Raw genomic sequence first — 25,299 nt, forward strand, 5'->3', positions numbered from 1 at the left:
ATTTTCACGATCACAAAGGACAAAAGGAGGAAGTAGTAACAGTTTAAAAAGAAACACCCATAATGCAATTCAATATTTTATTTAGTTTTAAGAATTATTCCATTTGTAGTTCTCAAAGAAAAAAAGAAGCATTAGTGCTATTTACAAATCAATTTGAAAACTCTGTCCTATACAGATATGAAATCTTACAATATGAACAATACTTTTTTTTATGATCTAGTACTGTGTTAAAGAATTTTCCTTAAAGCAATAACCACAAAAAAAAATATGAACAGTTGGGGGCAGGAGAAAGAAAAGAACACACGTTACAATAATCAAAGTTTATGATTAAGGTTTGTTTGCTTAAAAAGTACAAGACATCCTGTCAGCAAGACTGTTTCAACTGCTAGCAAGCTATTCATATAGACCATCTTACACTAAAACACCAATATATATCAATAATATCTATAGTCATGTACTATATAAGATTCATATTAAATATATTCTACACATATGTAACTTTAGTTTGGAATATAATTCCCATTGAAAAAAATATTTTTTAAAAAAATGTACAGGTGTAGATGAAATAGCACATGCTTTGTGGTGTGCAAACAGATTTTCATACGCAAAGAAAAAGATGATTTCTGGGCAATAAAAACCTCATTCCAAATTTACCTTCTGCTTGAACCACAAACACCGAAAACCGTTCACTGATGCATTGCATTTTAAAAAGGTGCCGACAATATACCTGGCCCCTCAATGCCCCCTCCCTTCCACAAGGGGGAGTCATTTAATACAGCGAAACACTATGCTAGACAATAAAATTCTCTGAGACTGTCAAAACACAGCCGTGGATGCAAAGAAAATGGTTGCATGATTTGTTATGGTAAATCCTTCTCATGTAAGGTAGCTGAGTAGGTGCAGCCATTTTCCCCAAACCAAGGGGGGGGGGGGAGCTTTTGTTAAGATTTTAGTTCACAACTTGCATGTCAGAGTAAGCACACAATCTCTTTAGAAAACACAAAAAAAAAAAAACATTCCTTAGTTTCCCGTCGTCTGCAGATCAAGATTACAGGCACGTCAAATGTTAAGTCTGCCATCACGCTAGTAACATTTTTGAACAAAACTACAAGTTTGATTAATTTAGTGGTTACCCTGAAGGTTTTTTTGGGTTCGAATCATGAAAGCCTCGCAACTGAAAATGTTTACCTCAGCCACATCGCTGCGATGACTGATCAATGATCTGTTAAAATGATCCAATCAAATCACAACATCCCTACTGTGATCCAATCAAATCACGACACCCCCAGACCTCTTTACTGAGCTCCTCCTTCAGTCATCTTCTCAAACAACCCCCTTTGGGTGCAAATAAATTTCCCCCGGTAAGGAAAAAAAAAAATGTAAAAATTTACAGGAACACCCATAAGGGAGAGAAGCTCAGAGTCCTCCACAGAACAGACATGGTGCAGAAGCAGGAGGCAGAAGAGGAAGTATGGTCGACAAAGAGGAGCTCCGCCATGTCACCTTCTCCCCAACACCATTTGTTCTTACATTTTACCCACATTGTTCAACTGGTTTTGATTATCATCATTTTTGTATCAAGAGCCTACTGGTCCTCCAAGCCACGGCGTGCACCTGTGTGTGTGTTCCTTGACTGTATGGTTACATGTGAGTGTGTGTGTTTATTTGTCTGGGTGTGTGTGTGTGTGTGCGCGCGTGTGTGTGTATCTATGTATGTATTTCAGCAGCATGAAAGACGAAAGACCACAGCGCACAGCAGTCGGTGGGACCCAGTTGGCGGTGTTTACAGGATGACACAGCAGTTGCTCTCCCCGGTCTTCTCACGGTTCCGCTGACCTGTGGGGAAGGAGAAGACTCAGGTCAGAGGTCACGTGACTGCTGGGCACTCCGACGTTCACACGCCACCCTCACGCCAAACACGCCGCACGAACACAGAACATGAAACTGAACTAAACTAGGGAAAAAAAAAAAAAAAACCCTTCTGTAGACAAGACATAGTAGAGGTAGAAAAGAACATACACACAGCAGAGATTTGTGGGTACTACATCCATTCACTTTTCGCATAATTTCTGCTTTATCCACATTTTAAAACGCAACCGGGGAAAACTTCCACATTCCCAGTTACCTTGGGAATTGGGCTCTGGCAACGTCTCCCTGGCAACCAAATGCATCACTGTCGTCTTGCCGTGGGGAAGTTTCAGGGCTGAGAGAATGAAAGTTAGCATTATAAACCAATTAAATAATAAAAGAAAAATATATTCAGAGACATGCACGAACCGCACACACATGAAAGAGCCCTCCTTACAGTTTAACAACCTAAACTTGTGAACCCAACTTGTGAAAACTTGTTCAATCCAGGTTGGCTCCGTGCTTTCCATAGTCCGCACCCAACTCCCCCCACCACCGTGTCCAAACAACAGGAAATTAAGGAGCACCTCCCAGCAACAGCTGAGTTTGTGCTCTTATTATGGTTATTTTTGCCTTGCACACACTGCGGTTAACAGCAGACTGCTAACCTAATGGCTGCCGCTGCTTCCTCCATGAGCTCTATTTGCGCATGTTTATACACACCAACGGGGCTCTGCATTTTATTGGCAGACGACCTCTTTTTCATGTAGACTTTTATTATGAATGCCTCTTTGACTGGGACCCCGACTCCCCCCCCCCCTCCTCTCCAATATCATTCGTCATTTAACTGCATGGCATTAATGTTCTTTCCGCTGTGGGCTCATTAGAGTCGCAGCAAAGAAAATAAAAGTGCCCCCTGGCGGTGGGGCCCAACCCACTGAAGTGGCACAGTCAAAGGGCGGCGAGTCTCTGTGATTGGTGGCCCAGTGGCTGGAGGGGGGGGGGGGGTGTGATCATGTGACCAAACTCATCTGGGTCAAGGCCAGATCAAATAGGTAGACATGAGCTAAGTACCAAATCATAAAAAAAAATAACCATTCAGTAAAATTAATAAATTCCACTGATAGTTTAGCCTCTCGCATGCCTCTGATGTCATGTGACTCTCCCCTTCCCTGCTTTATCCTCCACTGTGTGAACTTTGCCCACTGCTGGCAAAGTCCTCCGCAAAGACAGCGTCGCCTCCGGATCAGGTATGCGGGGCGGAGCTTAATGAAAACTAATACCCTTGCTCATGCTATACATGTAACTCCCGTAACAGCTAGTATTACTGTTTACTATGAATCACAACCCTGGCGGGGGTAGTAGCAGTGAAAGTGCAGATGAACGCTCAGTATGAATTGTAACAGCGTCAGCTATAGTAAATAATCACAGCCATGACAGAAGTGGTCGTTACATTTTCACTAGTACAAGCAAAGCTAATAGAATTAACGCTAATAGTAGTACATTTCATATTTTGCCATTATTACACGAGACCACATTATAATATAGTATATCGACATACATATTCTATTTAATCTGTACAATTAGCATTAGTTTGAGTTCCCCGGATGTGCTCATGGTTATTTTGCCGAGTACCTCTTCCCCCAGACACTCCGCCACGTGCTACCCTCCCTCGCCAGGTTGGCACCGAGACGACGGTAGAGAGAACAAAAACAGGACCCTTAACCGGGCCAGGGGGCTCCTCCCTAGTGCTGTGAACGGCCAGTTTGTCCAGCCAGACTGAGGCTTGACTGTGTTCTTTTCTCCCAAGTCTTGGTCTGCTGTCTGGGGTTTGGGATGGGGGGGGGGAGGTGGGTGTCACGCCGCTTATTTTGACTTTGGGTGGAGAACATGGGGGGTGGGGGTCCACGCTCACCCTTAGAGGACCCATCCCTCTCAGTACATAATGTAGTGAGTATTCCCTTTCATTCAGCAGAGTTACACAAACATCACCCACCACACAGAGATTCCACGGCTACCCTGGGACTGCACCTTCAAAAGAGCTTTTCCAGGAATGGGAACGTTACTGGCATTTGAGTTTCCACACCCTCCCGCCCCCCAACTCATGGTTTAATGTCCAGTTGAGCAGGTCCTTCCATCACACGTACACACGGCACCTACTTGCAAGACTGAATACATCAAACTGACAGTACTTGGTCTGTGCTTGACGCTATCCTCGGGGGGGGGGGGGGGGGGCTGTACCTACCTCCTAGTGTCACGTTGCCGTGCAGGAACCTGCCCTGGTAGATGAGTCTTAGGATGGTAGGGCTGCTCACCTGCTCCTCCTCCCAATCTGCAAGTCACAGAGGGAGACATAACAATTAAGAGACTATTAAAGATCTGAGGTCACATGACCCTGGTTGGGCAACTGCCGTCCAGGTCACACCTGTGGCAGTGCATGGCTCCTTTCTTACAGATTAGCCAAGCTGGTCATGTCTCACTTGATGAACCGTCGATGAATTCTCACCCACCCCCGAAGCGACCCATCTCTCTGGGTAAGATTCCTGGCGTTAGTAGGGGTGAAGGGGGCCAGCATACTGTTAAAGAAAAATAATACGCTCTCCAACCACACCCACTGCGTATACCAGACAACGACTTGGTCAAAAATGCCTGACACACCCAAACGCACACGCAGGTCCAGCCGCGGGGCAGCTTAAAGGCACTCATCCTGCGTGTTAAACATCCTACTGAATAATTCTGGCGCTCAAGGTGGGTGGGGGGGGCTGCATCTGGACGCCATCTGTCAGTCTCCAACAGGAGTCTCCCCCTGATAGAGCCCCTCAGGGTCGGGGCAGGGTGGGGAGGAGCAATCAAGCATAAATAGCAATAAGAGAGTGGTAAAGAAGTAAATAAATAAAATAATACTTAGCTACGCAACTGTTGTCATAGCAAGCTAAAGATGTTATTAGGACAAAGTTCCTGAACATAGCAGTTCTTTTATCTTTGAAAAGAAAACTTGGAAAAAGTCCCCATTACAACGAGAAAATGCTGGGTCAAAACAAAACCAGAACAGATAGGGCCCCCTTCCTGATTCGGTCAATGCCGGGCCGGATCAGACGAGATTACGAAGGCCCACATTCCCCACTCAATCCTGAGCAGATAATGTGTTGGCCGTCAGTTACACCTAAACTAAATATATAGTATAAAGGTTAACTTTTACAGCTGAAAGTGGAACATACAGAAACTAGAACAAAATAATTATATCCACCTCATAACAAGGACTGGTACAGAGGTCGCGAGAGCATTTATTTAAAAAGGAGACAAAACTATATCTGCTTATTTTTTAACCATCGACATCATACCCCCTACTACTAAAACAGTAATAACGGAAATCCCCAAATTGTTTTCATAAAGGCGCAGAGTGCCAACTCACCCATTGGCCAGTTGTCGTACACATGTTTGGCGATGTCTGTGGCTGAGTCATTGGGTGAGAAGAGGAACTCTTTCGTTTTACCGCTCACCAGGATGAGCTTCAGGTTGATCTGCAATGGACCACAGAATGAGGACGTCATGTGGGGGGGGGGGGGGGTTTGTGCTGGTGTAGGGGCTGAGGTGACCTTTTACAGCTTCTTCACAGCCAGGAGATTGCTGTTAGGCCGCTCAGCCATGTACATAAACTTCAGTGCCTGCAGACCTGTTCACAAGCTCATATGGGAAAAAAAAACAGCTAACAGGAGTGGCAGGTGTCTGAAAAACATCTTAAAACAAATATTTGTTTAACAGGTAGGTAAATGAGTCATTGTCCTTTCAGCTCCTACCTGCTTGTATGTTCTGAATGGCAACACGTGTATTTAAACATCTCCCTCATCCTACCTGACATTCTGAGACATGCTGGGAACACAGCAAGTAATACAGCAAGACCTCAGAACCAAGTTGACTTCAGCAGAGTGCACTACACTAACCAACCCAACAGTGCTTATACTAGGTTGGGGCAGAATTAAATTTTCAAACCGCCATACTGTCCAGACATTATAATGCAGTATATAATATATTCACTGCACTTTTATAAGCAAAACTATTCTGGTCTTTGCGGCTAAAATTTGCTGGGTGGGGGTTGGGGGATCCCCACAATAAATTCTGCCGAACAGAAATACTGCGATATACTCGAAACATCGCGGTATTTTATGGTGCCATTGTAGTATCACCTAAACCTAGCATATATACCACCCCTCCGCCAAGCCACCTTGAGAGATTTGGAGAACTTCACCTCCCCCAACAGACTCTCTATTTTCCCTTCTACTTGGGTCACCCAGTGCATGCTGGGTAGAGGAACTTCAGAAACACGTATGAAATGACAAAGCCTTGATGCATGTGGCACATGAGTATATGGGGAAGAGAGCGTGACAGGTGGAGGAAGAGGTGCAGTTCTTTTGTTTATCTCAGTGTCAGATACATTCTTTAACACGTTCACGTGCGTCAACATCTTCATGTTCTGGAGAGTGATCTAAAAATTTTACGCGTGCCCGTGCGCACGTTCTTTCCTAGGTATTCTTGTGCCTGCACGTGTGGAGAACGCATAATCGCTCTGGTCAGGGTTATGCAATAAGCGGTGACCTCAGAGCCCCTCCCGCAAAAGCGATTTATCAAACGAGATTACGGCAGCAAGCAGATTCAAACACATCGCAGTGCCAGGAAAGAGTGAGAGGAGGAAAGAGAAAGAATGACCTTGTGAGAGTGCTCACACTGCTAGGGTAACAGCGCTCATATAAAAATCAACCCTCCTCCCATTATTTAAGCAGCGGTCCAGCTCTGGAGGACGTCTTCAGAAACTTAATATGCCAAACTATGCTCGCCCTGACTGTCCCGTCGCGGTACAGATAAATGTGACGGGGTTAGGGGCTCCTGCTGGAACTTCCCATTTCCTGTGCCCTCAGACAGGAAAAGAGGGCTACTATGGTGGAAAGATTGATGCCGGGACCCAGCACCAAAGCCCACGTCCTTCCAGACTTCTCAAAACAGCTTCTTTCCAGCAGCAATCAGGCTGGGCGCTAAAGACATTCAACATAGGGGAGACACCCCCACTCCCAATCCACGTCATACCCAAACTGCACTCAAACTCTTAAATCACCCCCCACTATCCATGACACTCAAAGTACCTTATTCACAATCACTCAAGCACCTTGTATAACTTTTTACCTATTATTGAATCTTAAATGCAGCTTTCTATGTCATAGTTTTGTTTATTGATTTTTAAACCTTGACCTAGAGAACCGGGTAAGAATTCCAATGTACTTTAGTGCCCGAGCAAATGGCAAGTCAATACAACTCAACTGTCAACCAGCGTGAGACGCTGATCATATGCTGCGATGCACGCTACCCATCGTGGATTCACCATGTATCAACGTTGTTCTTACTCCAACGTTCTCCTTTACGAGAGTGATGAGAACGCGTCAGCCCGCTGCTTGCATCCTCCGAAGTTCGCAAGCTGCTCCTTTCAAAAACCTGCACCCCCCCCCCCCCTCCCGGCAGACTGAAGCCTACCTCCTCACTGCTACGTCATGAGTCAGAACACAAAGTTACGGAGAAGCATGAAACCGCAAGGATAATGCAATTTCTGTTCCTTTCTTGGGGAAAGGTGGCTGAACCGCCCTCCCTTCCTCACAGCGCCTCCTCCAGCAACAGCTCCATGGAGGGAGGGTAGTAAATTCAACAACCAACCCTCATCAAAAACAAAGCAGGGGCCAAGGTTACGTCAGTACCAAGTAATAAAGCACGATTACGCTGAGGGTTAACGTGCAGGGAGATTTAACGCAGAGCACTAACATGTGTTGGGGGGCCTGGGGATTTAACATGGAGCGATTGCCTGTGTCCAAAAACACAGAGACCATGATCACAGGCCTGGAACAGGACCCTGAACACGCTGCCTCCAACAAAAGCACCAACAATAAGCAAAAGAACCCACTGTTCATAGAACCTGAACCGTGAAGCCGTCTCACCACCAACAATGATACTAATGATTCACATGACGACTCAACACATCCGTATTGAAGAACTGTATCAAAGCAACTTCTAGGAACAGCAGGAAAAGCCGGTTTGGGAGGTCCCCCCCCCCCCCCCCCCGCAGGTAGATGAGGTGGCGGGCTGTTTGAGAGAGTGAGCGGCACGTACGCGGGAGTGGGGGAGTGAGATCTGCTCTCGCCAGCGGCTCCGAGGATGGGGCGGAGACTAAGGCTGTCTGCCGACCCGCCCTGCTTCCCCGTCGGCGAAGGCGCTGAACAGAAGCAAAGATGCCAAACCAGCCCTACACCAAACACCGTGATCCGTCACTTAAAATTTAGAAAACAAAATAGCTGACCTCCGCCCCCCTTTCTTCCTTAGCAAAGGCAGAAATTAAACCGCAGCCCATTTAGTCCAGCTGTTCATCGTCACACACAGAGAGTCATTTTTACTTCATGTAAACGTAACCGAACTGGAATTTGCCAGTCAAGTCTTGAACTGAAGCCTTTTAACGCCAATGTGCATTAACTGCAACGCTGGCTTACAGGCAGCCTATATTCCTGTGTTTACTTGCAAAGAGTTATGTTTTATGCTGCACGTTTCCTTATATTGTTAGGGTACTGCGTGCGTGTGAGATGTTCTTACTGCTCTTTCTTAATGCTGACACAAAGGTTCAATCCACATGTACAGTTGCTTACTCCATGTAAAAAGTAGAAATTATATTCTATTTCATACATACATTGTAAACGTATGCACATGTATACACGACATAATTGATACATAGAAAGGAATTGAGATATATAATCTATACCATTGTTTCCTAACCCAGTCCTCGGGGACACCTGGACAGTCCACATTTCTGGTCCCTCCCAGCTACCAGCCAATCAAGAACACTGAATACCTGCTACAGGTGTTGTGCGATCCGGAAGACAGTAAAAATGTGGACAGTCTGCGGGTCCTGGACGTCTGGGTTGGGAAACATTGGTCTATACAGGTATTAAACATATGAGGAAGCATTGGTAAGTAATAACAAAACACTCCCTTGTCCAGCTTGCTCCATTACACATCCTGTTTTTCACTGCGTTTCCTCTATGGGGGTCAGACAAGCCTTCCTGAAAATGTACCTCGTGTTCTCTTGAGCCACAGCTACCAAATTTTGAAACCTTGGCAAGTCTGGGGGACCTCGGGGGTCCGGGAAACAGCCGCCGCACAGACAGGCCAAATCAGCGTTCCTAAGCGGCTGCATCCGGTTCCTCACCACCTTGACACTGACTCCGAGTGGCAACGCTAATTACGGGATGCAATTAACACCACTGGTTCTTTGAAGACTGAGGGAGACGGTTCAAGCAGGGACGGGGCGGGGGTGTTACACAGCTAATTACAGGGTCGCCCCCGATGCACATCCAGCCTCCCCAGCTGCACGCAAACGGCAACCTCTTACAATCTGCCTGGCGATTTCACGCGACTTTACGTAGACAGCCCTCAGCTTCATATTGCTATAGGATTCTCTTTCTGTACTTTGTTGTCCTCTGATGATTCGGGGGGGAATAAATCACCCCAAGACAAGAAAAGAAAAGAAAAAAAAAAACAGGAAAGAGAATAACAAGCACTTATCCGTACATATATGACAACACAGGAACAGCACGTGAACAAAACAGGAGGCACCACCCCTGGGTGAGGTTCTCCTAAAACCAGCCATGTCTCTCTCTCTCTCTCTCTCTCTCTCCCCCTCGTCTCCTCTTTCTGCTGTTATTAATTTTTTTGGAGGGGGGATTAAGAGAGCCCCAGGCTATAACGCACATCTGTGCAGGGCTTAGACATAGACAGCACAGATGGACACCACCCCTCGGATCCCGTCCTTCATATGGCAAACGATGTCCTGCGACCCAAAAGCTGAGGTTATGCATTATGTCTGAAGGATTCTGTCGCAGAACTCATCATTACAAATTGGCTCAGTCTCCGCCGCCAACGAAGCTACGGACATGAAGGATGGCGGAATGGAAAAGGAGGAAACCATTAATATCGCTGCGGACATCACGTTAGCCCAGTTTCAGTTAGCTTTCACCTTCATCTCAGCCGCTCTGTTGGGGCGGGGGAGTAAAATTCAAGAATGGAAGGCTTCGGAATGTTCCTTCAGCCCCTGTGGAGTTCCAAACGGCTGGTGGGGGTCGGTCTGGGAATTGGGCTGACAGACGCACCAAAGGAACAGGCATACGCGTCAGAGGAAGGCGCGAAGAGGAGAACGCGACAATGAGCGGCACGCACCTCTGGGATGGCCCGCTGGGGCCCAACTGGGGCTCGTCGCCTGTCAAGGGGTGGGGGGGGTAACACGCCGTGGGGAAATTGGATTTTTAGAAGATGTAACACCCCATTGTGTGAAATAATAAAATGTTTTAGAGCCTGTCAAGAAGGGCAATTTTCCAGTGTCAAACTGTAAGAGATCCATCTATCCGACAAAATAACTACAGAGCCATTTCTTTTTGCCTGTCGAGATGACATCACACACTGGGGAAGATTTCAAAATCTTGTCTGAAGTTTACATGGGGGGGAAGGGGGGGGTGTGAAAGGATGTGGGGCATGTAGTGTGCGAGTAATTCAGAACAATGTCAGGGGATTCACAGAAGTTCTCTCATCTTGATTTCCTGAAAAGAAATAAAGGCAAAATAAATCAACACTCCCCCCTCCTTATATTTTGGGGGTGCTGCACCTAAACAATATGACGTCTGTCAAAATTTCTAAAGTAGAAACAGGCAAGGCAGAAAGGGTGACAGGGTGTTGTTGACGACAGTGATGTTGACGAGAGGCGATCCAGTTTGCAGTTTTGAAAACCTGCACACGTTACATAGCGAGGTCCAGCGTGAAAGAAGTGGTTCAGTTTGGGGGCAGGGGGTGGGGGCAGAACCACTTGTGAAGTCACTGGGGAGCAGGCAGCTGAGACCAAAGGCCCTCTGGGCAAAAAGAGTAAATGAACGCACAATTGACGCGAGTCAAAGACGGCGCTGACCTTTTGTACCACGTAAGGCTGCCTTCTGCAACTCCGCCTTTACATCGACTGGAATGCAGAGGTAGATGCCGCCACAGACACACAGTATCTGAAGATCCAAAGGGCCTGGATTGTTGATTTTTTTTTTTCCATCCTAATTATACTAGTGACCCTTTGAGCTCTGTTCCCCCTTGGGGTTAGTCAACCATAGTGGCAGCCTGTGTTCTGCCATAACAAAACAGAGCAGGTTGGCGGGGCAGTACCCTGAAGACCCACTGGGACCAAAGGCAGCACGCTGTGCCCTCTCGACTTCACAGGAACCATGACTCTGGGTTCAAAGTCCAACTTTGAACCTGCGTTGTGCGTAAGGGTGGGCTTCACCCGTGAGAGGTCCGTGTCTGTCTCTCTCTCTCTCTCTCTCTCTCTCACTCACACACTCACACACACACGCTAAACCATGCAATTCCCTCCCCTACCTGGCCAGTCAGACAGCGAGTGTTCCCTCACGCCCATGCTCTCAAGCAGACACCCACACGCACAAAAACACTGCAATTACAGAAGTGCACAGGCAGCATGGCAAAGGGACAGGTGATAGGGCCATAATTTTGCACGACGGCTCGTCTGGTGAGAGGCTCACGTCGCCCTGCCACCAAGTGGGGGCCTCATCATCCCCATGGAAACAAGGCGGGGAGTGGGCCGTCCAAAATAGATGTTCTTACACGCATGTTCAGAGACACTGTTTAAAAAGCTCACAGTTCCTCACCGAGCAACTCAGAACATTACCATCTGCCCAAAGAACTTGCTCCTCATTGGCCAGAACCAAGTAAGACCAACCAATAGGAACATTCAATCTTTACTGACATTACAAACATTATAAAACAAGCAGCAGCTTAGCAACCGTAAACCAAAGGGGGTAGGGGGGGAATCAACTTAAGTGACAGAAATCAGACCCCCCCTCCCCACTGGTTTATAAATGGCAGACAACGCCCAAAGCTCCCCAGTGGTTTGCAGGGTGGTGTAATCCATCTTCGTGTGACTCCACCTAAGCAACTGGGATGGACCGATGACATATGTTCTCCTCTGAGACATCAGTCACAGGGACAAACAACAAATGCGCTCTATTTTATTTTTGTTGCAAAACAATTCAGGAAAGACTCCCATGCCCAAGTGAATGTGTTTCTGCTTAGCAAAATCAGCGCAAGCCAAATCCCTGACTGAAAAACATGACGTCAGAGGTCATACGAGGAAAATGAACGGCCCACGGAAGGTTCAGGGTTGTGAGCAAACCTCACCTCGCCTTCTGGGAAGCTCATCTCATCGAAGAGCTCCGTGACTAGTTTCAGTAAACCTAACCACTCGAATTGACCCAAAGTTGGAATTCCCATCTAAACCATTACTGAAGAAACACAAGTTGCTGTCTTTATGGACATCTGATCAATAAGTCCCCCTACGGGTAACCCAATATCTCAAAAGGGGCTTGCAGTAGCTTGCCTTTATGTATTATTAACGCAAATAGTTATCAATGCGTGATTGTCAATGGATAACCCAAAGCTTAACAGTCACTATCTCATACAGTCTTTAATGTTCGCTAAGGTGCGCTCCAAGCCTAGTCCATCAAGGAAAATTCCTCACTGATGTGCTATTAAATACAAGCAGACGATAGGGTGCCATGAGAGCTCATCAGATCGCAAAAGTCCAGAAAAATCCATAGTTGCATTAATGAGTCATGCGTGGCTAAATTTAAACGCAGAAAGTTAAAATTAATGCATCATTAAATTCTGTTCCATGCAGACCAATGCGACAGCCTTTGAAGTAGCCTACAGGTGCAGATACACAATACAGAAAAGCTGAGATCATACGTGGCTCAAACACTACAGTGGACAGACGTTTCGAATTAATGAAAAACATAGCATTGCCATGTTCCAGTGTCAGATTGCGGTTTGCGCTCCCAGCTCTGGAGAAAACACCTCCACTTATCAATACATTACAGCCACCTCAGAGTGCTGCAGAACGTATCTGTTCACCTGAGGCCAGAGTTACGGAGCTCTGTCTAACGAAACACTCTCCCAGCTGCCTGGGAGGCACCACTGTGCTACTTAAAGACGTGGGTGCCATGAAAATCACTCAGCATTGAACACTTTTTCATTTGGGGGGGCAGCATTTCAGACTACAAATCCCTCACTCAGTACGCTCACACGCACAGTAAGAAAATCAAATTATTGAGTTAGTCTGACTAAAACCAAACTAAGTACATGTAAATATGTTAGCATACGATCAATCGGACGTATACTAAAGAAGTCGGTATACAGAAGAAGCACGGAGCACAGCAGAAAACGTACAGCACTTAGGAAATGTACAGCACTCTAAAGCTGTCCAATTCACTGCTCAACTAAAGGACGTTTATCCACTGCGCCAGGTACCATACTTTTGGTACTTCAAGAATGTACCAAAAGTATGGTAGTTCAAGGCGTTGGTTTTCCAATGGCATAAAAACTGGTACCGGCGCCAAATGACATCAACGCGAGGTGGGGTATTTGTACTTAATTTTGAAAATGGCAGTAGTAGGACCAGACAATGTATGATATTAATACTACCATTACATGTTTTGCACATCCAATTCTTACATCGCTAGTCAGCTAGATTACGATCAGGCTTTTTCTTACCTTCAATTTGGTATGGATATTATAGCACAGGAAGTTTGTCTCGCTAAAACATTTTTACTTTGTCATAGGGAAAAAACCTAGCAAGCTTTGCAATTTTAATGATTATTCATTTTCAAGATTATCTAGTATGTTTAAAAATTTGTTTAAAGTTTTAAATCCGCTGCTCTTGCATAAGCGCTGCACGCGTTCTCCGAGACAATCATAATCAATTTCATCCTTGCCGCCCATCACTCTTAGATGGGTTTGTGAGAAATTTATGTTGAACCTCTTTTTGTTTCATAAATACCACAATATTTATTACAACAAAATCACATTGCAATATTTGAAATTTTTCCAATACCATGCTGTCACAGTATATTATACAAAATACTTTATTTCGTTATGCTATCCTGATCTTCTCGTATCTGTTCTTCTGACCAGATTACAATTAAAGCTTGTGTCACTTCATTTGCACCCATTTTTAATTAGATTGTTTTTTTGTTTTTTTTTACGTGTGTGACATAATAGGTCAACCGGAAAAAGCCCAATACTAACAAGCTGAGCGGAGCCATATCGCCACCTATCATAGCGGAGTCAGACATACTTCAGTCAATAAATCAATTCCCCTCCCACGCATGTATACTGGGACAAGAGCAGCAGTCCAATTAAGTGGCAGAGTCAAGCTATAACCATAGTTCGGCTTAGCTGTGCATATAAATGTACTGACTGTGCAAGTAAATCATTGCGACAGTGTATTAGGCAAAGCAGACAAACGACGACGATGTGGATTCCACGTAAACTGCAGCACTCCACACAGACTTAAAGGGGGAGGAGCTAACGACCACCTTGACTACCATGGGCTGTATCTGCCGATATATCACTCTTCATGCACTAGGGACATAAAGGATTCACACGGAGCAGATGCACCCTACAGTTATTCACAAGAGGAAGCTTCTTACACAATGGAGTTTCCAGATAAAAGCTGAAGAGGGGGAGGGGATGGGGTTAAGTACAAGGAAATGATACAGTTCCATCCTCCGTGCCCCCCTTTAGGGATCTGTCCCCCCCACCAAATCCAAACCATCTTCCCGGGGCACTTCGCAATATGAGGTCTGGGGGTGTTCTGTAGCTGCCAGAATTGCTTTTGCATGTCCACTGGAATTGCTTGGATTCCTGCCAGCCTATGAACGCTGACCCCCCCTCGTGGTGACTGAAGGTGGAGCCAGGCACATAGAGAAACATGTCAGAGTTTGAGAGTGACTCATGTCCTGGTTATGCCTGGTGCCAGCTTCTGGGAAACCTGGCCCGGAGACTAGACGCGATGACTTTCGGTGTACGGATCTGGGACTCCTCCCCCCCAGTATCGAAGCTGAGGGAGAGGAAGAAGTCTTTAATGGTTTTAAAATAAAAAGTCCTATCTGTAGAAAGGAGGGCTGCTGCGGCCTCGAGCCATCACTCATAACAGAGGTCACACGCTAGCGGGACATACGTTTTCCGACTAGCACAGTAAAAGGACTATGGGTGGGGGGATCTCGTGGTCGGCGACTATGACGACGGGAGATGTGACAAAATGCTACAGGAGGATCAGCTCAGCCAACAACCTCACAAACAAGGCAGGGATGGCAGGAAGGGATAGAAGGCTGGGGTCATGACCTGACCCCATCCTGCCATGATAGGCCAAAGGATTAGCCTGGGATTAACTCACGCAGCCATGCTAAGCAGACTAGCCCACTAGCGCGCGCGCACACACACACACACACACACACACACACACACACACACACACACACACACACACACACACACACACAATTAAAGTGAAGTCGTGAAGCCAGGATGTGGTCAGGCTGATGCAAATGGCTCCAGCAGGGTAGTAAATCTACCATTTGGCTACTTAGAGTGTGTTGGGGGGGGGGGGGGGGGGTCATTTGCACAACGTGTGGTCCGTTACACAAACTCCTTCAGGTGAGAACAGAGAATGCCCGCACATACATATGCCTGAGACTGGTCCCTACAGGACGCTGATGTGCGTTTGCATGCAAGGGCAACAAAAACACAAAAGGGCTCTCACGCCACGAAATTCTTTGCCTTCTTACTTTTCAAAACGAATCCTTTCGTGACAGAGGTTCCATCTGGACTGAGGAAGAGAAGACCTGGATGGAGAAGGCGCTTGGTGTGGTTTCATTCCAGCTAGTAAAATTCAGCTCTGCAGCCATGACCTTACAGCTAACATTTGAAAGGCATGCGTGAGGTTTCACTGAAGCCATGATCTACGAGGGAATGGCTCGAACGGCGAGATGCAGAACGTTGCTGATATGAGCCCCAAAATAGTGACGTCATCCTCGTTGCTGATCCCCAGGGCTGTTCCATTCAAAGTAAAAGAAAAAAAGCGCCTTAAAACGACCTTGGGGAATAGTGAGGGGCCTTCAGGAGCTCAAAGCCAAAAAACAAATATGGCACAGCAGCAGCAGAGGATCTGAGAAGGCGGTTCCTCCTTGCGGAGTCCCTTTCCAATAAGACACAACTCCACAGAGGAACCTGGCAGTCGTTAAAGATCCAGGCCTTGCCAAAAACGCTGCCCCTGCTTCCGCCACATTCGAACACACAAATTTACACTGAATTGACAATATCTGTAATTAAATTTCTCTCTGGGCTTCTCACAGGGCTACCAACATTCCTTCATAAGAATGACGGCAGCTTCACTATACCAATCAAAAAGTCAAAAGGTGGTGGCCCCAACCACACCAAATTAAAAAGCACAAAGGCTTCATTTTGGCTCATTAGCTGCGGGACGGCGCGGCCACAGACGCACGGATAATTCTGGGAAGCCACATGGGCAGTGCCTTCCGGATCAGCAACATAAACACCCAAAGTTCCATAGCCCACTCAGTTATTGCCCATTTATCCCGTCAGTCACATAATTTCAGAACGTCAGGAGGCAGGTTCCGAGGCATGATTTCCGCCTCCCGGGCACTGATGACAGGCCTGGTCCGGTCCAGCCCACTCAGTGTGTTAGCAGGAGGGGGGGGAGGGGGGGACCAATCAGGAGCGAGCTTCCAAGTTGTGGCCAGCAAGGAGGCACACTAGGATCTACAGCGCTCACAGCTCTCCACTGTGTGAAGACAAAGGGCCTATTTTCATCCAAGCACTATAATTAAAAAGAATGACCCACTACTGAAATTCAGCCCCTCCATTTTCTAAATGTCTATGAACTTTGACCAGCCTTTACAGATCTACACCATAATGTGTTAAAAAAAAAAAAAAAACACATCTCACACACTGCCTCAGCACTTTAATTTTCAAAAAGCAGCCCTACCTAGAACTGAAAAGCAACAATATCACATGCAGCTCCCATGTGCTGGACTGCAAACCTGGAACACACGGGTTGAAAAGGCCTCTCAGCTATGAAACTACACCAGCTTTGGGACAAATCACAAAACGTCCTATTGAATGTACTACCCCACCATTTTCATTACCACGTTAAGCTGGGGAAGAGGGATTCATATTTATTTCCTATAAGAAATTTCACAAATGGTTAGTGAAAGGAAGTCCCTTTTCATTTTTTGTTTAACCACCCCCCCCCCCCAACACTTACAAACACGTCCATATCCACTAAGTAAGGATGTCCACTTTGTCAATGCCTTCTTTATCGACGCTCCCAAAGCACCACGGCATATATTACGATCCCACCGCATACAGCTCAAGGAGGACTGGAGAACGGAAGCATGTGGTGCCCCACGGCGTGATTAACGGGCACCGAGCTGAATTAACGATAATTACAAAGGTCTTTTAAACGAAGGAGAGGAATCAGATGCGGCCAGCCTAGGGACAGGGATATATGAGAGGGTCAGGAGGGTCCCCAAACAAAGGACTATCAGTCCCATCATGGGTGTTGACATGATTACGCCTCCCATGAGTCAATGGGACAAGTCTCAATGGGAGCCTGGACCCAGATGACATGTAATGCACCGCGGAGGGCATGACATCAAGGGGAGGCGGGTGTCCCCAGGCGGCATGGCAATTCGAGACGGAATTTCCCTTGGGGAGGGATGAGGCTACAAAAAAATAAATAAATAAATTGATTTAATCAGTTTGTCAATAAATTGCCAGATCTAAACAGCAGTATCCTTCTGTACTTTACCTTTGCTATTATGCCATTAATTACCAATTTCCTTGAAAGCATTATTTTTTAGTACATATTTATTTCCAACATGGGGGCCAAACATGGGGATGCGGAGTATCTCGAGGTCTACAGAAACCCCCTTCCTTCCCCAGTCTGCTCTCTCCTTCCTCACTCTGACCCTCTCTCTGTCAAACCAGCAGGACCGGAACCTCGCAACTCTCCAACAGACAACGCAACAGACATCTGCATGGCTGGAGGGAGGGGGGGGGGGGTTAGGGGGGGCCACCCCGCACCCCACCCCCAAGCAAAAAGGGATTCTCTGTCCTTGGAAACACCGGAAGCCACTGCCAACCTACAACTGACCGCTCTCCTGCCCCCTGGCCGCCGCAGGGTCTGCCTGGCACGTGCAGATTTACGAATCGCACAGGAAGCCATCCATACTTACGACATTAAGAGCTTGCTCTCCCCACGGCCACATTAAACTGCCTCGGTCCTGCGACACCAGACATTGTATCAATGCCACCTGTGTCACATTCTCAGCTTCTGTTATTCCATTATCCTCCCACCCCACCCCCCCCCACATCCTATTAGGGGTGTCATTAAACACTTTGAAACAGGAGGGCATTAGGGGACCAGTCAATTAAACATGATCATCTATAACCACCACCCAACACCCCCCAAGCCAGCATGCTCAGAGTTTACAAAAAAAAAAAGTCGTAAGTGAATCAAAAGATCACAGAAACACATGACAGAGGCTTTGATTAAATACTCCTGCCTCAAGGAGGTGGGGTGTTCAGGAGAAAAAAAAAAAATTGGAAGCGCATCTGTCCCAAAAACGCGCAACAGACAACGGGGTGGCACATGCCACCCACAGCAGCTGGTTCTCCAGTCGACTGGATGCCTGCGCCGCAGCCGTGTAATTGCATCCCATAAATCAGTACATCTTACAAACCCATATCCGTAAAAAAGGTGAGACCACACAGAAAGCATCCTGCATGGGGGGGGGGGGAAGAGAGAGAGAGAGAGACAAACTCCATCCCATAATTCAGCTCATAGAGAGGAGCCCAGGACAATCTATCGAGTATCTTCAAAACGGCCATTGTGTGGAGAAACACAGACAAGGGACAGAATAGTCGGCGGACAATAGCTGCTGCCCACGGCGACAGAGGCGCGATGGAGAGTCGGCACCTATTAACCCGTTACAACAAAGGAGCCCTCTGTGCAGAAAATGCAATGTTCTCTATCTCATGCCAGAGGGTGACGTCACTGTCACGAGAAGGCGGGGGGAGGGGGGGTTAAGATGTCAATAGAAGTGTTAAAACGATGGCGATGTCACTGCCATGGCTGAAGAACCAGGGTGGACCACAGACGGAACACGCTTAACAAAGGCTGCTAAGAAACCGAACATTACGTCACTTAGACACTTTCCGAGGCATGTTTTCTTTTCTCTCTCTTTTTTTTTTTTTTTAAACAATAACTTCAGATGAGAATACAGAAACCAAAACAACCACACTTTTCATTTTGATATGGTCACCCGTGTTTCCAGTTTTAAAAAGAGCCCAAAACCAAACCGATTATAGAACTGGCCTTTGCTGAATTACAGCTGGGTCCCACTACCGGCAAGAGAAGGTCTAGGAGGAATAAAAGGAAAAAAAACAGCAGCATACTAACCAGCAGGTTTTCTGGGACACAAACCCAGAGGTTAAGGTCTGAAGCAAAAGTGCCGTCGCACTTGGTTACCTAACAAGCGACACACAGGCCCAAAGCAGAGACCCACACCCCCCTAACACCGCCCCAGTCCGGCAAAGTCATCCTCTTTACAGGAGTATCAAAACACCTGACAAGAATCCTTAAAGAGCGCAGTCAGCCCCTCGCTCAAGAAACAGCAGCAGCCGCTTCGCTAACAAAGTAAAAGATCTACCTGCCAAAGACACAGGGCTTAGATCTTCCGTCATCAGTACTGGCGCAATCCTGGCGTGATAATTATGGACGGTGGATTCACAGCAGCTTAAAATAAAAGCGAACTGCACGTGTGTGTGTGTATGTGTCTGATGTATAAGTCGTCTCCTGTTTCACATGAGAAAGGACCGAGCAGGCAGTGTGTGCATGGCTAGCAGAGAGCAGTCACTGAAGATACTGTTGTAAATTGTTCCCAACTCAGCATGAAAGGCTCCTTTATTGAATGAGTCGGCTCTGTCCCCCCACCCCAACCCAAAGCCCGGCCTCAGCCCTTTAACCCCCCCCCCACACACACACTCTTCCTTCAGTAACAGACCACCACTCACATAGGTACTGTCCAAAAATTGGGACCCCCGTTTTGTGTGACCAAGTAGCCCAAGTAGAACCAGCAGATGAACAGAGAGGCACACTGAAGGCACACTGCTGTGGCGGACTGAGATAGGGCTTCTGGGAAGGTTTTTGTAAAGTGACAAGAGGAAGCGCACAGTCAATATTTCAGCGAATGTTCTGCAAAAAGTGTGCCAGAGTCAAGTAAGAGAGTGTATTCACAGGCAGTTTTGCCAAGCAGTCAGACTGCAAGCCTTGTGGTTAGTGCCTCATAATATCCCACACATCATCATTTCTCTACCCCGAGGTGGCAGAGTCCCAAACTCGTACCTCAGCAGCTCGCAGCTGATCACAGCATACCAGCAACATTGCTGATAAGGGCCTGAATGAACAGACGACACAGCTTTAAAAAAAAAAATGGGTTGGGTCTCTGTGTCTCCAAGTCTAGTGGCATCATTAATGAGCAGGTCACCCCACGGAGATGCAATCACTGCAATTCAGCCGCCTAACACACACACACACACACACACACACACACACACATACACACACACATACACACTATGGGGACTCTCCATTCATTTCTATGGCCATAACCCTAATGCCAACTATGACAACCCTAACCCCCATCCAGCCCTAATCTTAACCATAAGTAACCAAACAAAATACAAGACTTCTGACATTTTTAGTCATTTTTTTCAGTAAAAAAACTGAGGTTATCTTTGTGAGGACTGAAAAAATGTCCCTATAAGGTAAAAACATACAGGGTAATCTGGTCCCTATAATGTAATAATCTCTCACACACACACACACACCTTGAATAACTTGAAAAGCAGTGACAAGAGAATGCCGGTAAAGCAGATTACCTGTCATTATCAACACAAAGACTGCCAATTCACTAACTCCCATTTTTAAAGCAACATACGGGCTTCTTTACGATTTACCACCATCCTGAGTATGCATAATATCGATCTCCCCCCTCCAAACAAGTGCAAATACAAGAACTCATACACGATGTCTACTCGAAGGCTTTATGGAAACAAATGTCATGAAGTTTTATTCTATATATCATATAAATTACAAGGGGGGGTGGGGGGGTCACTCTCAGTGACATCCCCCAAGTCATGTCCTTTTTACATCCCCCCCCCACATACAACCACAGGGGTCAGCTGCATGCCTGGTTATGTCACTATGTCACTCCAAACTAACTCCATGAATAATCAAATATGCGCAAGTCGCTGCAGAAACATATTCTGATTGGTCGAAGTGGCACCGCGTGGGCAACAGTGCACCAATGACGATTCCCTAAGTCAAACCTGTGTGGGTCGGACTGGGACGGTGGGAATGAATCTTTCATACCCACAAACCAACATTCCTCACCTATCGGAGACCCACTACGTGACCCCACCCCCGCCCCGAGCGCCACCCAATCGTCCCACTCCGAGTGAGGGGCTGCTTACAAAAGGTTATACAGCTTAGCAGACATATGCAACACTGAAGCTGACATGTCCAGCCAGTGAGCAAGGGGGCAGGCAGATGGACAGATAGATGTACTGTTATTCTTTTTTTTTTCCCTCCCAGGGCAGTTGATGATTACTGACCTCTATCGCACAGGCCCAAGGGGACAGAGTCCACATATACCTTATTGATCCCCCCCCCCCCCCCCCCGTGGTCATCCACCAGGAGGTTGAAAAGAACCAGACAAGAAAAATAAATAAATAGATAAATAAACACTGAGAGGAGTGGGCTAAGAAAGAAGGATAAATACCACTGACCTCAGCACAAAATCTCATATGTGACTTGCCCTTGTACATTGTATAAGGATTAATGGGGGAGATTCATGTAAGTAGGTCACCGTAAAAATATTAAAAAGAAAAAAACTCACGCCTGTGCATGATGCTTTTTTGTAAGTGAACTTGCTTTAAAAGGCAAAATTATTACTATGATTGTTATGAGACATTTCAAGCTTAAATTTTAAAAAAAAAAATAGACCTACCCACTCCCCCCTCCACCAAGTTTCCTCTATGTCAGCAGTTTCAGGAATCTCCAAAGACCCTCTACCCTAGGTGTGAATTAGTTTTTTTTCCATAGGAAAATTACTATTGGTTGTCAAAGGGCCCATTTCACACTGGGCAGTAGCCACGGGACAGAAAATCTGCTCAATAAAGTCCTAGTGACTAAAAATGCATTACTCTGCATTATGAAATCCAGCCACGGATTGACTAGACTCACACAAAGCAGCTTAAGCGCCATACAGTGGGATGCAAACACAAATCCTAATGGCGGAGTGGCCTGCCTCAGTAAATACTACATTACGTAACTGAGAGAAGCGTTAATGAGGCCTTCTTAAAGGTACAGACAACTAAAGGTCACCTTTTCATCATAGGTGAAGCTATTTAACCTCTTCAATCCTGCTGAAGGACGCCCTGCACCCCAACACTACTACCCCTCCCATCCCCAATGGTGCCTTCGGACAGTGCTGCTAACTGAAAGTCACAAAACGTACCAACAAAAACGTTTTAGAAACCTCCTCTGGTGCATCATCATGGCTGATGTTCAGCAATTCCATTACGCCCCTATTTGCTTTTAGCAAACCACTGTTATTTTCCTCACAGAGAAACACCAAAGAAGCAGGGAGGTTCCCAGACTGTGTGGTAGTTACAGGGCTCTTTGTTCCCCTGAAACCAGTGTCGTTTTCACGGGTTCTCCCAGGGATAACAAACAGATAAACCATATGAGCCTTGGTCCCTGGTGAACAGTTAACACCCCCCCCCCAACCAACCACCACCACCAAACTCCTACCCCCAGCACCAGAATGCCCACACTACTGCATAGCTACACCTCATGTAAATACCACCACCGCATTTTGGCCTCAGTTTGTCACCAAGAGTGTGGAGTCCTGAGTTAGTCACTGACTGACTTCACCATTCGTCCAAGTCTAAAACAAGCCTATGGCCACTATAACACACAAACAAGTCTTTTCAGTTAAGATGGTAAACCTGTAGGCAGGGCTGGTCGATCCTATAGGCGACTTAAGCAGCCGCCTAGGGCGAAAAGCTTCCGAGGCAGCGCCAACTTGCCAATCAATTTCACTATTCTTGGGACTAGGGGCGCCGACACCACATCGGCTACGATCAGCGCTGCTTCTAGGGCAGGGGTGTCAAACTGCAGTCCTGGGGGGCCGGAGCCATGTGTAGCTTAGTTCTTTCCCTGTTCCACCACAAATGATTTAGCTTAAGAGCTGTGTGGTAATTAGCACAAGGAGTTGAATCAGGTGTGTTAAATGAAGGTAAACCAAAAACTGTGCAAGGCTCTGGCCCTCCAGGACTGGAGTTTGACACCCCTGTTCTAGGGCCTTGTGTTCAGGATGCTTTTCAAAGTAATCATGGATCCTCATAACCGCTTATAAACATTTTTAAAACCACTTGGTACGTTGAATCCTGCAGTTCCGACCCACAAAACGCTGCCGCACGCATAGCGGGGTCGAAATGTCCATTTTAGTGTTGAGTCTGTACTCCAAACCACAGACACTCAACTTCTACAACCATGGCAATTCTACGATCTGACCACCCTACAGCTCAACCACAAAAACCTACCAACCTAAGCAAAAGATCGTCGCAGTCTCAAAAACATCCGTGCTGCGACGTATTACATTTCAGAATTAAACGTATACACCAAAAATAAGGACTTTCTTTTCTCCCCCTGCCTACCACTGTAGGGCGAACAGTTCCTTCCAATCAGCGGACCTACTGTGGGATAATTATCCATGATTAAATGGGAAATGTCATGTCGCGGGTGTTCTCTAAAACCTCCAGAAGTGTTTTACTGCACGCACGCAGTGGAAATTGCATTTGCTATATTGGGTTAAACACCCGCACAAAGCAACAGCGCTAAAGCGTATGTCAAGCACTTCATATATCGTCCCTTTCACACTCGATCCGATAGCGACTTTTACTCGCCTGCCCGAGTTGGCAGCCTAAAATTGCTTAATGTCTGTTCCCTAATTTCATAACGCCGTCCTATTGCGGCGCAGTGCCACAGGCTCCGCAGATACACGGCAGATCGCCCCCCACTCCCCTCGAACACTTTTCAAACGCACAAACTGGTGGTCTAAAAGCCCGAAGGAAACAACACGGAAACACTACAAGAGTGATCCGATTAATTTTACAGAAAACACGGGGGGGGGGGCTCACCATATCCGCTGGAATACTGTTTGTCATCTCTGAATGGTTTCCTTTTAAAGCGCTCCTAGGTATAAAAACGAGATCTCCTCTTCTTCTTCTTTAACAAAAAAAAATCCTCCGCCAGCTATTTGAGAAGCACCAGTTTAGTTAAGCGCAAAAATTAAAATGACAATAATAACAGTAAGTTGCTGGTAAATATACTCCTCCACTCAAGGGCTGAGACGCGCAGTCAGCCAGTTATACGTACGCCAGCGATGTGTCCTAGCGTTACAGATTGAGTCGTTTTTATTAAGCCAGTTGTAGTAAAAAATGTACAAAAGTATCCTTTATATTGCCGCAAGGTCTGACTTCTGTCCCGAAAAAGCAAAATACTGTTTTTTTAAAAGAAGGTGCCTACGCCATAGGAAAACGTAATACCGCATATCCAGGAAATTCAACTTGCTTTTAAATCCTTTCAGTTGACTTTTGGGGGGCAAAGCAAATCAAACGCGCCTCGTTCGACCGTCTTGTCTATTCCCACGACCATCTCCCGGAAAAAATTTAAAGATTATTCGCGATCGACTGAGAAATTAGGTGCGCGTCCCCCCTATTCCGCCCCGACTTGCTGTCATTCTGCTTCAACAAAACATGGCGGCAGCTCCAATGGAAAAAAAAATCCACCGTGGTGACTTCGCACAGCAGCCCGACGGTGCTCGGTAAGCAAATGCGGAGGATCCCGGTGCGGTCGGCGAGCTTAAGGAAGGGGCGGAGAGCATGCGAATCAGTGCGAGTCTAAACCTGCGCCCCTTCACACTGCTGCATTTTGGATTCGGATCCGGAAATGTTACGGGAGGTTGCGTGGGCGATTGCTGAGAAATTGCACAAAAATGTATTTTTGTGATTAGTGATTTTGTAATATTCTATAACAATATAATATGCTGTCAAAGTTTAACATGTACAGGTATTAAAATTATGTGAAACTAAAATGCTCTGTGGTTACAGATTGCAACGATACTAAATATTGGATTATCCGTTATTCAGTTTTATATATATTTTTATTTTTATAGTTTTTTTGCGTGAAGAAATGTTTTGCTTGTTTGTCTTAAATGTATAGGCTACCCATGTAAGCTGTACCGAAATGTAAATTAGGATATGTTCACAGGAAATGTGGTTTAACCTTTGTATTGAGAAGCAAATGTAGAAGTGAAACGCTAGCCTTCTGTTGATGTTGTTGTTTTAAAACTAACTCAGCAGTCATCGCCAAAGTGTGTGTGTGTG

At 46.3% G+C, this 25,299-nt stretch overlaps 1 protein-coding gene across 2 annotated transcripts; it reads right to left on the reverse strand.

Annotated features, from left to right (window-relative positions):
• Nucleotides 1-63: 63 nt before the first annotated feature.
• Nucleotides 64-24,845, reverse strand: ubl3a (ubiquitin-like 3a). Of its 2 annotated transcripts, XM_023827706.2 has the most exons (5): nucleotides 24,052-24,845; nucleotides 5,261-5,369; nucleotides 4,094-4,180; nucleotides 2,126-2,203; nucleotides 64-1,836 (listed from the first exon to the last, which is right to left on the reverse strand). In XM_023827706.2, exons 1-5 carry the CDS (start codon nucleotides 24,076-24,078, stop codon nucleotides 1,784-1,786), a joined length of 354 nt encoding a protein of 117 aa, XP_023683474.1. In that variant the 5' UTR covers nucleotides 24,079-24,845; the 3' UTR covers nucleotides 64-1,783. The 2 variants fall into 2 exon arrangements, with proteins under 2 accessions (XP_023683474.1, XP_023683473.1); XM_023827705.2 differs by lacking the exon at nucleotides 24,052-24,845 and having other exon boundaries at nucleotides 5,261-5,414.
• Between the last annotated feature and the right edge of the window lie 454 nt (nucleotides 24,846-25,299).

This window comes from Paramormyrops kingsleyae, chromosome 18 (genome assembly GCF_048594095.1).
Source record: "Paramormyrops kingsleyae isolate MSU_618 chromosome 18, PKINGS_0.4, whole genome shotgun sequence".
Classification (NCBI taxonomy): domain Eukaryota; kingdom Metazoa; phylum Chordata; class Actinopteri; order Osteoglossiformes; family Mormyridae; genus Paramormyrops; species Paramormyrops kingsleyae.

Excerpts from the sequence above, each read along its gene's own strand:
- ubl3a (XM_023827705.2), bottom strand. The coding sequence starts at position 5,399 with ATGACGTCCTCATTCTGTGGTCCATTGCAGATCAACCTGAAGCTCATC. Across the intron at positions 4,181-5,260 it reads GTACGACAACTGGCCAATGG|ATTGGGAGGAGGAGCAGGTG; the intron begins GTGAGTTGGCAC and ends TGTGACTTGCAG. Across the intron at positions 2,204-4,093 it reads CGGCAACGTGACACTAGGAG|CCCTGAAACTTCCCCACGGC; the intron begins GTAGGTACAGCC and ends TCATTCTCTCAG.